The 12,993-nt window shown below is 42.5% G+C and overlaps 1 protein-coding gene across 3 annotated transcripts in view; it reads left to right on the top strand.

Moving 5' to 3' along the window:
- Positions 1-12,295, top strand: part of LOC145349088 (high affinity cationic amino acid transporter 1-like) — an 85,493-nt gene extending 73,198 nt beyond the window's left edge. For all 3 annotated transcript variants that reach the window (XM_080197416.1, XM_080197418.1, XM_080197417.1), the window contains exons 8-12: positions 2,794-2,896; positions 3,482-3,696; positions 6,787-6,953; positions 7,042-7,150; positions 11,585-12,295. In XM_080197416.1, coding sequence (XP_080053542.1) covers positions 2,794-2,896; positions 3,482-3,696; positions 6,787-6,953; positions 7,042-7,150; positions 11,585-11,787 — 797 coding nt within the window. In that variant the 3' untranslated portion in view covers positions 11,788-12,295. The remainder of the gene's footprint in view (positions 1-2,793; positions 2,897-3,481; positions 3,697-6,786; positions 6,954-7,041; positions 7,151-11,584) is intronic.
- The last annotated feature ends 698 nt before the right edge of the window (positions 12,296-12,993 follow it).

Here is a 12,993-nt window from a genome sequence, read left to right as displayed (position 1 = left end):
AAGAGCGATTAAATGGCATCCTTCATTCCCATTGGATCACAACAGATTTTCATTTGCTAATTCAATGAGTACCTAACTGCTTGTACACAGTGATGATAAAAGAGCCAGTCAAACAGGTTTTCTTGATTTTTAACAAAGGAGAAGGTTAGTTTTATTATATTTAAACACATGCCATTCTTTCTCTGTCGCTGGCTCCGCCACCCCGCTCCCCCAATGCTCTCTCACGCGCACAAACACCCCCTAACACTTGCATACAGATTATACAATTGGGGAGGATAAATTGGCCGAATTATAGAGTTCATAAAAATGAAAAGTTCACAGTTTATTGTTCTCCAGGAGACTCAGAAATTCTTTCTTTCAAATCTCTTCCCTACTACAAAATGGAGACCAAGTCAAGTTAGTAGACCAGGTCCAGACATGTTAATTGGGTGGCGAGAGGGTAGCAGGATCTCAACTGCTGGTCCAGTTCTACCCAGAAAGTTCTGCAAATGACTTGGGCTGGTCATGTGATCTCCACCTGTCAATCGTTCCAAACATTAACTCGATTGGCTCTTGAGAAGAGAGAGCTATCTTAAAAATCAAGGTCTTTTTGCCCAAGCAGTTAACTTTTGAATAGTTCATCTTCAGCTGTTGAATGCTTTTGGTAGCTTCCATTGGTCTCATTGATTGGACAGAAGGGAAGGAAGGTTGCTGACAAGCCCCAGAGAAGTGCCATTATCTGTGATGGGTTTCACAGACTTGCTGTGTGCTCTCCATTGGGTTGAGATGTGGAATGTTATGTCCCTGCTGCAGCATTATCTCCCATTTAAGTTGCTGTTTACTGCAACAAGACACCTGCTGGGTGCGAGGAACTGTAAAATCCTGGCCTACGTAAAGCAGTGTCGCCACCTTGCTGAAGTCTAGGACAGGACAGAAGAGTTGACAGACCAGCTGCAGATTTCGGCTGGCAATTTCAGAAAATCCCAGTCTCTGATGCAACCCAATTTGGCTTTCAGATGTCAATTTGCATGTTTCCACCCTAAGAGTAATTTGCTCAGGTGTCCCCTGGGATGCTCTGTTGAATCTCATGCAACCAATACGTAGACTGCGAAATACAATATATTAAAGAACGAAAAGGAATTTATTTGCTAATGCATGCCTGAGGAGAGAAAATAGTCAACCCTTCTGACAGCGACTGTGTCTCTGTCCTGGTGCATACATGAAATTAGCACATAAATTCCTTTTAGTTCTTTATACTGCCTGTATTGGTTGAGTGAGGTTCAACAAGTACAGGGCACCCCAGGGGATACCTGAGAAAATTCCTCTTACACACCCAATGGATTAAAGATCAATATTTAAAATAAGCACTTCTTCATATCACCACTGCACTATCAGCAATATTTCATTATAAAGTGGCAAATAGTAAGCCATATGCGCATTCACATTAAGCTTTTTATATGATAGCTGATGCTTCATCCACTTTACTTAATAGTCGTAAGTAGGTTTACATTCACACTGCAGTGAAGTCACTGTGAAAATCCCATATTTTAAATGTAGTGCTAACTGACTTGTAAAATCAATATTTTCTTGTATTGTTGCAAAATCAGGCTATGTTCTTCTGATGAGATATTAAACTAAGATTTCAAATGGCTTGTCAGGTTGATAATTACCCACAATCACACTTTAGTGAAGAATAAATAGTGAATCAAGGAGAGACAAGTGCTGATGTTTTAAGACCAGGTAACTCTTTATCAGAGCTTTGACATAGGGTCATCTGCATTCGAAGTGTCAGCTCTTAGCTGTCCTTAGAGATGCTGCTAGACCTGCTGAGATCTTCCAGCATTTTCTTTTGGCTTCAGATTCCAGCATCCGCAGCAATTTAGCAGGATCAGGTGATATGGGGTGGGCAGAAGGTGGGGGATGAGGACATTGAATTTGATCATCAGCCATGATCAAAATGAATGGCAGAACGGGCTCGAATGGCCTTTCCCTCCTTCTGGTTTCTGTGATTCGAATAGGCAACTCTTACTGTAATCTGGCCAGTGTTCTGTCTTCAACCAACTCCCTCAAAAAAATAGCAAATTCTGCATTGCTACATCTGCTGCAGGGTGACTGCTATATTTGTCTACATAACAGTGCACTCCAAAAATAATGAACTGTGTCCTGCTTTTGCGTTCCAGTAGCATAACGCGTTTTATAAATGCAAGTATTTCTTGTTGCTGAATTAGTGCTGTTGAATTGCTGTTACAGTTGGAAGGGAAATATTTTTTGAGTACAAATGTCCAGTTGCTGGATCGCAGCGGAGCTTTTCCTGCAGATGTGGCCAAACTTGCTTTGTTTCTTGTTGGTAAAACTAATTTATTACTTGCATGTTTAAGCCTATACTCTAAATTTGATTCATTATGCAAATCTAGGCATTTTTATAGTCAAGAATGTAACCTGGTTTCTTATTTCCCAGCCAGAACTACTTAAGCTGGGTGTAGCAGTCATGTGTCTTCAGATGTTTTATGTTCATATCCGGGTGTAGACGGGAATGTGGAATTTGAAACACACACGTCAGCCCTTGAATATCAGAGCAGACTCTAGGGGCCGAAAGGCCTACTTCTAACCCCTATTTCATAAGTTTGTAAGATAAAGTCAACCTGTTAGTTGTGCTGTTGATTTTGTGCTACTTAAACTAAGGGTATAATTAACTGGTGAGCTAACACTGTCCACGTCGATGAAAAATAGCAAAGCATTTCAAGTGTTTGTATATTTTTTAAAATGGTCGATCTTCATGCAGAAACTTAGGATTCCATTGCTCTGTTACTGCAGCTATCATGGCCTTCTTGTTTGACCTCAAGGACCTTGTGGATCTAATGTCAATTGGAACCCTTCTTGCCTACTCACTGGTGGCAGCTTGCGTTTTGGTGCTCAGGTAATTATGCGTCTTTTTGTTTTTTAGAGACCATTCATTTGTTGTCCTTCACATTTGTTTCCATTCCACCCCTGCCCCCCCAACCCCTTCAGTTTTATCCCCCCCCTCTCTGCTGCCCTGAGGCTGGAATCAGGGATAAAAAGCCACTTGGTTTGGTTCTTCCTGGGCAATGCCAGGCTGGGTGCTTTGGCAAAATATTCCGTTGTTGCGGTTGATTCCGATCTGACCTGATGTCCCGGACTGCGCGCTCTCCTTCTGGCGTCACCCAGGTAATAGGAGCAGGAACCATGCCTTTTTAAAGACTTTCATATGGGGATGTTGAAATCATTCCTCTGCTCTCTCTCTCTCACCCTGATTGAAATAACCTCACTCCATATAGACCAGAAATCACATTTGGCAACTCGCTGATCTTCCTGATTCCGTGTCACAGGCCACTGCCTTCATTGGAAAGTGACTGAAGAAACCATCTGTACAGCTTTTCAATTTTGAGTTGCGTTGTAGCTGATTTTTACACTGAAAGCAGTCCTATGTGCACTGTTCAGCTAAGACATCTGGAATGAACAATAAACTTGTCCCTCTTTGCAGATACCAGCCAGACCTATTTTGTAACGCAACATATCAAATGGCAAACACATCTGACGATGTCGACATGACAGAATCAGTCAGCACCAGTGACTCCCAAGCAGATGTCTTACCCGAGAGCGAGGAAGAATTTTCGTTGAGCGCCTTGTTATTCCCTGAAAATAGTCTCCCTTCCAAACAATCAGGTTTTATAGTTAATACGTGCGTCATTTTCATTGGTAAGTTTACCATCCCTTTTCATCAAAGTTGATTTATTTCATTGATTCAGTTAGCATCGAGGGTGATATCTTGGATGGGGAGGGTGCTACTGGTAACTCTAAAGATGCTGGTTGTCACCAGCTCCCCTGCCACTGAATGCTTTCAACCTGCCTTGTACCAATGCTTCTAGCAAGTGGCAGATGTATTGTTCCTCAGAGTAAGCTCTTCCATCACGGGAACTGTGCTGAACATAACACTTTTCCAATTGTTCATTTGGCTTGCAAAACACAAAGGAAAGTACAACATAAGAACAGGCCCTTCGGCCTCTGAGCCTGTGCCAATCATGATGCCCTAACTAAACTTAAAAAAAATCTTTTGCCCCTACTGGGTCCATATCCCCCTATTCCCTCCCTATGCATGTACCCATTTAGATGCCTCTTAAATGTTCTAATTTGCCTGCTTCCACCACCGCCTCTGGCAGCGTGTTCCAGGCACACACTCCTTAAAAATTTCCCACATATCGTCCCATAAACATTTCACCTTGAACCTGTACCTCCTTGTAATTGACACTTCCAACCTGGGAAAAAGCCTCTGACTTTCCACCCTGTCTGTGCCTCTCATAATTTTGTAGACCTCCATCAGGCCTCCCCTCAACCTCTGTCTTTCCAGTGAAAACAATCCTTGTTTATTCAACCACTCTTCATAGTTAACACTGTCGAAACCAGGCAACATCCTCCCATCCTTCTGGTAGTGTGGTGACCAGAACTGCACATAATACTCCAAATGCGGTATAACCTAGGTTTTACATATCTGCAACATGATTTGCCAATTCTTGTATTCAGTGTTCTGGCCAATGAAGGCATGCATGCCATATGCCTTTTTAATCACCTTGGCCACCCGTGTTGTCACTTTTAGGGAACTATGGATCTGCATGCCCAGGCCCTTCTATTAATGTTCTGGGCATTATAGATTACATCTAAGTGGCTACCCTGCACCCAAGATTATTTGTCAGATAATGAAAATGCATCAGATACCAGAACATTCTGTATAGCATATGAAAATATCTCAGACAGGTAAAAGGCTACCTCAGTCATTGAGCGAGAATCTAGGACAAATCTGGATTAATTAAGAAAAGGCAGAATGAATTTGCTAAAGGCAGATTGTGTTTACCTGACTTGATTGGGTTGCGGTGATGACAGGATTGATGGGGGTAATACAGTGGATGTGGTGTACTTGGTCTTTCAAACAAGCTGGTCAGCAAAGTTAGGGCACTTGGAATATAAGAGGCAATGCAGCATAGATCTGGTTGAGTGACAGAAATGGAAGAGTAGTTGTTTTTTGAACTGGAGAGAGGCTCTCCAGAGATCAGTATGGGAACAACTACTTTTCTCAATGTACATTAATGGCCCAGACTTGGGTGTGCAGGACACATTTTTAAAATTTGTAGATGAAAGAAAATTTGGAAATATTCATAGAATCTCTTCAGTGCAGAAGGAAGCCATTCAGTCCATCAATTCTGCACTGACTCTTCAACAGAGCATCCTACCAAAGCCCTGTCCCTGTAACTCCATGTATTTATCCCACTTATCCCCTAACCCACACATCCTGACACTCTAAGGGGCAATTTAACATGACCAATCCACCTACCCTGCACATCTTTGGACTGTGGGAGGAAACCTGAACACCCGGAGGAAACCCACGCAGGCATGGGGAGAAGGGAAAACTCCAGACAGGCGGTTGTGAACTGTGAAGAGGGTAGACTGCAAATAGATATGGACAAGTTGAACTGGACAGACACATGACAGGTGAAATTTAACGCAAAGATGTGTGAAGTGTTAGGTTTTGGTAGAAAGAAAGAGAGGAATAACAAATAAAGATTACAATTCTAAAGGAGTAGGAGCGGATCTCTGAGGGTAAATGTGCACAAATTATTGAAAGTGGCAGGGCAGTTAGGGAAAAGTAGTCAATAAAGGCAGACTGGATCTTAGGCGTTATGTGAAAAGGCATGGAACACAACAGCAAGCTGATTCTTTATAATGTACTGGTTTAGTTACAACTGGAGTATTGCGTCCAATTCTGTGTATCGTACATTAGGAAGTATGTGATGACATTGGGAGGGCACAAGAAAGATTTACAAGAATGGTCACAGTTGAGTGACTTCAGTTATGTGGGGAGGGTTGAGAATCTGGTGAATTTAAATGGATTAGCCGAGAGGGTTTAAAGTCTGGAGTATATCAATTGTTAAAGGTTAACTCAGAGGTACAAAAAGTGATCAGACTCTTAACAGGTGGCTGGGCTTCATGACTCGAGTATGGAATATAAAAGCAAGAAAGTGCAAGTTTGGCTACGAAAAACTGACCGAACCTCATTGGGAATATGTTGTTTGGTTGGATGGGGAAAGATTATTGGCTTTGTGGGAATTAGAGCAAAGAATTCATCAGGTAAAGACCCAGCTGTGTTCGGAGAATGGGGAAGGCTGGATTTATATTTACAGTTTAAAATAATAAAGAATTGAAAGGCGGGGCACCCCTCTTATTCTGAGGGGAATCCAGGACAATGGGACGTAATCCTAAAATGCCAACTTAAATATGCTTGCAGGTTGGAATCTGCACTTCCCCTATTTCTGCGTGGGTTTCCTCTAGTGCTCTGGCTTCCTCTAATCAAGCGTTAGATTGATTGGCCATGCTAAATTGCCCCTCATGTCAGGGAGATTAGTGAGGTTATGGGGATAGGGTCTAGGAGGGGGATTTTTGTTGGTGCAGGCTCGATGGGCTGAATGGCTTCTTCTGCAATGTAGTGATCCTATGAAATTGCTTATGAACAGCTGTAGACCGCACTTCTCCAGACAGCAATAAATGCAAAATCAGTTGACCTATTTTCGAGCTAGGTACTCGGAAATTAAAGATATTAATATTCACGACCACACTTAATGGGATTAAAACGAAAACTGGTGACATGGATAACAAAACAGCAAGCTAAAATGTTGACGTGAATTCCTCCTCTCTCCCTTTGTGCCTGTGCAAGTACAGCACCAACTATGAAGCTTTCAACAAGTTTCGCTTGGGCAACTTTCCAGTTGTAACAATGAGATACTATCCTTCCTGTTGCAGGACTTTTTATCCTCATCTTTTGCCTGCTGGCTGTCCATGCGAAAGACCCTTTGTTGGAGGGGAAAGCATGGTGCATATGCTTGCTTGTTGTAGTCATCCTTCTGTGTGCGATTCTCACTGCTATAATCTGGAGACAGCCAGAAAGTAAAACTAAACTGTCATTTAAGGTAAGTACCTTGATGATTTTTTTTTGTTGTTGCTGTTTGACTATTTTGAATGCTTTACACTCACCAAATTAATTGTCCTGATTTCCAGGTACCCCTCTTGCCCTGTTTACCTATTGTCAGCATTCTCGTGAATATGTACCTTATGATGCAGTTGGATCGTGGTACATGGATCCGCTTTGCAATCTGGATGGTGATAGGTGAGAAAGAAAGCATGCACAGTTATAGAATACCTTGCAGGTCTCCAGTCTGTCTGAAAGCACTTCGCGGCCATAAAGATTTTGCCTGAAGTGTTGCCAATGTTTCTTTGCAAGTAAATTAAGCAATGAGATAAATAGCTGTTGATTTGTTCTGGGGGCATTCATTCAGGGATAACTATTGGAAACCAGCTCTGCTCCCTGAATAATACCAGCATGGTGGTTAGCACTGCTGTCTGACAGCGCCAGGGACCCCAGTTTGATTTTGACTTTAAGTGACTGTCTGTGTGCAGTTTGCACGTTCTCCCGTGTCTGTGTGGGTTTCCTCCAGGTGTTCGAATTTCCCCCCACTCTCCAAAGATTTGCAGGTTAAGTTGATTGGCCATACTAGATTGCCCCTAGTTTGTAGATTAGGTGGATTATCTATGATAGATGTGGTGAGTTGCGGGGATGGGGCAGGAGGTTTGCTCTGGGTGGGATGCTCTTCAGAGAGTTGATGTAGACTCGATGGGTCAGATGGCCTCCTGCACCGAAAGGATTCGATGCTGAAGTCCAGCGGTGATTTGCTGACTCACTAGAGGGTGACAGCATTGAGCCAAACATGATACCCTGTTTCAATCCAGTTAAATGTATCACTATTTTTGTATGCTTGAGTTGGAGTGGCAGTGAGAAAACAAATGACATTGGTTGATACTGAGGATTTTGGAGCAGAAACTTGTGTATTCTAAGTGACCGTGACCTTAACTATCTAAATCCTCGTCGCTCTCTAAGTGAGCTTTCGTCCTTTCCGATGCTGCTCCTCATCCTGAGCTCCTAGTTGTGATACATCTTCAGAAAGGGAACTGACAAGTAAAGGATAGGCGAGTAGTAACACCCTTGGGAGTAAGCAGACAGCAAAGGAGATTAAAGCTGTTTGCCGTCTATTGCCACACAAACTTGCCATGAGAACTGGCCAGGCATTCACCTGTTGACTGGGTACCTGCATCATATCACCATCATACAACCAATTTTGCTACCTCTGAAAGCCAGATTAGAGTTCCTCACCAACAGCCCTGGGGCTTTCTCCTTTGTCTGATGTCCATAGTTTTGTTTCCAGCACCCCCATCTTTCACATGTTATGCAGTGATTTGAGTAACAAGGTTGAGGAGATTAAAGAGGGATAGTGTGTGAGGGATGTTTCCTGGGCAGTATCAGACAGCACATGTTCTGGACCTGCCTGCATTGGAAGAAGGGGTTTTGATGTTTCTAATGCAATTAATTGTTGATTAGGGTGGGAACAAAACATTTAAAGATACTATGTTAGTGACTTCTGTAACCATAGCTTCTTCCCAGGAATACGCAACATTTTTCTCTGCTGCATTTCTTCCAAGGGGTGTCAGAAAATCATTCTCAGTTTACTTTTTCAGGAGAGAGGGGGTGCTGCCTCAGGGGCGGGGGGGGGGGGGGGGGATCTCTGCCAGGCTTTGACCACTCCCTTTACAGGCACCCCAAAATCTCTTTATGAACCAACCATTGCAGCTACCCGACAGCCAATTCAACACATTCCAAATGCTCTCCTACTTCCTGAAGCTGTTATCTAATCCAGCCATGCTAAGTTTCTTAATGTTTATGTCCCCCCACCACCACCTCCGCCCCCATTCTGTACTGATATAGTCTTCCTGGGTCTTTAACACAGCAGGAAGGCCAACTCTAGGATTCAAGGCTACATTCGAGATAATTCAATGAATAAAGTCCAAGAGCCTCTTTCCGTAGAGTGTAATTACACCTCAGATCATGGGTTCATCAATCATAATTGCATTGTAGACACAGAGTTCATGCTACTGCACCGAGCTTCCTCCCATCCTACTCAGTCCAGCCCCATCCACATATCCTTCTATTCATTAGAAATAAGAGCAAGGGAAGACGAGGAGGCTCTGCCATTCAATCAAATTACGCTTGGTTTTGGGCTTCAACTCCCATTTTCTCAACATCTCCCCACGTCTTTCCCACATCTCTCCTTCGATTCTTCGAAAGACCTGAAACCTGTTTCAGCCTTCAAAATATTCAACATTGGGGCATTCACAAAATTCCAAACAGTTGCAACGCTGAGTGAGGAAATACCTTCTCATCTTAGAAATCATCGACTCGTTATTCTAAAACTCTGCTTTGTTGTTCTGGATTACACAGCCAGGGGAATGCCCTCTCCTTGTCAAGCTTCTTCATAATCTTGAGTGTTTCAATGAGATCATCCCTTTTTCTTCTTCAGAGAATATGGACCCAATTTGCTTAGCCTTTCATTTCTGGGGCCACTCTCGTGAACTTCAAAGTTTTAAAATGTATTTATTATTGTCACAAGTAGGCTTACATTAACACTGCAATGTTATGGTGAAAATCCCCTGGCCACCACACTCCAGTGCCTGTTCAGGTACAATGCAGGAAAATTTAGCATAGCCAGTGCACCTAACCAGCATATTTTTTGGAGTGTGGAAGGAAACCAGAGTACCCGGAGGAAATCCACACAGACACAGGGAAAATGTGCAGACTCCACACAGACAGTGACCCAAGCCTGGAATTGAACCTGGGTCCCTGGTGCTGTAAGGTAGCAGCGCTAACCACTGTGCCTCCGATGCAATTATGTTCTTCCTTAAATATTGAGACCAAAATTGCATGCACGATTTTGATGCACTCTCACCAAAGCCCCATAAATTGTAGCAAGACTTCTTTATTCTTGTATGCCAACGAAGGTCAAACATGTCTTTTACTTTCTTAATTGCTTGCTGTCCCTGCATGCTAACTTGTTCCTTGATCCGGTAGGCATGTCTCTCTGAACATCGACATTTACAAGTTCCACATCTTCGTAAAAACTACTTTGCTTTTCTATTCTCACAACTAAAAATGACAAACCTCACATTATATACCATCTACCGGTGCCCACTCACTTAATCTATCCAAATCTCTTTGTATCCTCCCTACAGCTTAAAATTTCACTTTTTTTATTATCAACAAGCTCTGATACCTTTTCTTTCTTTCTCTCTCTCTCACTCTATCTAAGTCATTAATATAGATTGTAGATAGCTGAGGCCCCTGTCTCTTTCTCCCTGAACAATGCTATTCACCTCAACCATTCTGTGTGGTAGCAAGCCCCACATTTAGTAGAGCTAAAGCTGTCAGACATATGTAGAATTTTTAAATTATTTATAATTTAGCGAGACAATGCAATTCGGCCCATCGAGCCTGCACTGACAACAGCCACACCCTATTCCTGTGAAGTAGCATGAACTCTCCTAGCCCCCCTGACACTTTACCATGGCCAGTTATAATCACTGTATTTATGTTGTTTTAAATACACCCTTAAAAGCTAGCTATAAATCTGAAAAAAATCTGCAGCAGAACATTGCCAGATGAAATTGAATCCAATTGGCACAAGGCTGAAACATTACTTGGGCAATTCCAAGAAAAATCCCTAATTCATTGCATGTCCTTGCAGACATTGAAGATTCCTCGGTTGTACTTCACTGGGGAAAATGAATTTCAGATTACCAAAATAGACTTGAGAAATGATAGTTTGTGTAATTTGTTGCCTCTAACTTTAGCTCGGGGCACTGTTCCCTCTAGTAAATTACAGTTAAAAAGTTAAAGTTTGTTTATTTTGTCACAAGCGGCCTTACATTAACATTGCAATGAAATTACTGTGAAAATCCTCTAGTCACCACACTCCAGGGCCTGTTTGGGTAAGGAGAAGATGCACCTGACCAACACGTCTTTCAGATTGTGGGAGGAAACCGGAGCACCCAGAGGAAACCCATGCAGATACCGCGCAGTGACCCAGCCCGGGTCCTTGGCATTGTGAGGCAGTAATGCTAACTACTGTGTCACTGTGTTGCTCATATAGATCAGAGTCCGTTCATCAAAGAGGCCATTTTTTTGAGAGATATAGAATCCCTGCAGAGCAGAAGCAATTCGGCCATCGAGCCTGCACCGACAATCCCACCCAGGCTGTATCCCCGTAACCCCCACATATTTACTCTGCTAGTCCCCCTGACACCTTACCATGACCAATTGACCTGACCCACACATCTTTAGACTAATGGAGGAAACCAGAGCACTTGGAGGAAACCCACACAGTTCTGGGAGAACGTGCAAGCCTCCCACAGGCAGTGATCTGAGGCTGAAATTGAACCTGGGTCCCTGGTGCTGTGAGACAGTAGTGCTAACCGCTGTGCTACTGTGCCGCTCATGTAGATCAGAATCAGTTCATCAAAGTGGTCATTTTTGATGGCATTCTTTAATCTCCTAATTGTGGGCGAGTAAAGAAGGAATTTGCTTGGGCGAGGAAAATATTGTTCAACTTTTTTTTTCAAGCTTATCTCATTGGGAGAGCAATTAATGATGTATTTCTCCAGTTTTCAAAGTGAATCTGTTTTTAAATAAGAATCCTTTGTTCCCTTCTTCTGGCAGGATGCATAATTTATTTTGCTTATGGAATGTGGAACAGCTCAGAGTCCAATTGTTCCAGTTTCCCAGCTGACAGAACTGCAAGGGTTTTTAAGGACACAGTCGCTACGTCAAATGGTGAAGCTGTACCTCCAGAGAAGGAAGCTTTCCTGCAAGATACCAGGGAACCTGTTGTAGAAAGTAGGAACGGCGAGGATGATGTTTAAACCAATAAGAGGTTCCCACTCTTTCCGAATATGCACCCCAGTATATATCTTGGACAGTTGAAAAAGGAGAACGGCTGAACGAATGCTGCTTGTGTCATGCAAGCAGTAAGTCTTCTTTTCCCACATAACACTTGCGAGGGGTTTCGTTAAATTGTTTTGCTGAGCATTTTACGTGCTCAAAGGCCAACACTGCTACTATGTGATTTTGTTTTCTTGTATTTTTGCACCCTCCCAAAACAATGGTAGAGTTGATTATGCCATGAACAGGTAATAAATAGCTGGTGCGAATAAAATACCTCAAATGGATTCCAAGATGGTCCAGTTTTGAGGTATTTATTGGGTTTAACTAGGAGAATTGCTGAAATGCTAAACTTTCAGCCTATGATCATGTACACAGAAAAAGTAGGTGGATATATATTTTTTTCAGAACAATATTTTCCTGGTTGAGTGAGCGCTTGTAAAATTATTTTGTTAGCAAGTACAATGGTGTCTATTTTTGTTTGGGGCGTGGGGGGTGGGGGTGGGGGAGGCAGTGTTTCAATCTCTGTACCTTTTCATTGCCTTTCTCTAGCTGCAGTTCTCCCAGTGCAGGACACTGAAAGTCTAAAAGTGAACACTTAAACATCCTACCCATTGCTAATAATCTCTTTTGACTATTTTGAGAGACAACTCCTCAAACATTGTGACAATCTCTACATTTTATTGTCAGAGCAGGTAAGGAAAGGAATCGTATCAAACGAACTCAGTAACTAAAAACAAAATCAGGTCCGGTTGTTTTGCAGCTTTTACTCAGCCCTCATGATTTAATTTATCATCTCAGTGGTTGGTCTGATTTTGAAAGTCCACATTCATCTTTTGTTTCGGATGATGGGGGAAGCGGGTGGAGAATGTCACACCCAGTTGCCTTTAAATGCAGGAGCAAAATTTGCATATTATGTTGCAGAAAGAACAGTGAAGGGATCACTGTGTAATTGTGCCAATTATTTGTGGTGGCAAAACCTCTATAGCTTTAGAAAGGAACCAGTGTTTTGCCTTTGGCTAAAAGTGGAGAAGGAATCCAAGCCTGGAATCTACCACAAGTACATATTCCTCCTCAGTAGGACAAAGAATCAGTTAACACCATGACAGTTTAAAAACAGTTGGATGACTCTCTGGTTCAGACAATGAAAGGCCAGTTGTTTGTAATCTTAAATTAGGTGACATTCT

The sequence above is a fragment of the Carcharhinus amblyrhynchos genome, chromosome 10 (assembly GCF_965287045.1).
Source record: "Carcharhinus amblyrhynchos chromosome 10, sCarAmb.v2.hapA, whole genome shotgun sequence".
NCBI lineage: Eukaryota > Metazoa > Chordata > Chondrichthyes > Carcharhiniformes > Carcharhinidae > Carcharhinus > Carcharhinus amblyrhynchos.
Note: the sequence above shows the minus strand (reverse complement) of the source record. Positions and strands in the feature narration are given on the sequence as shown.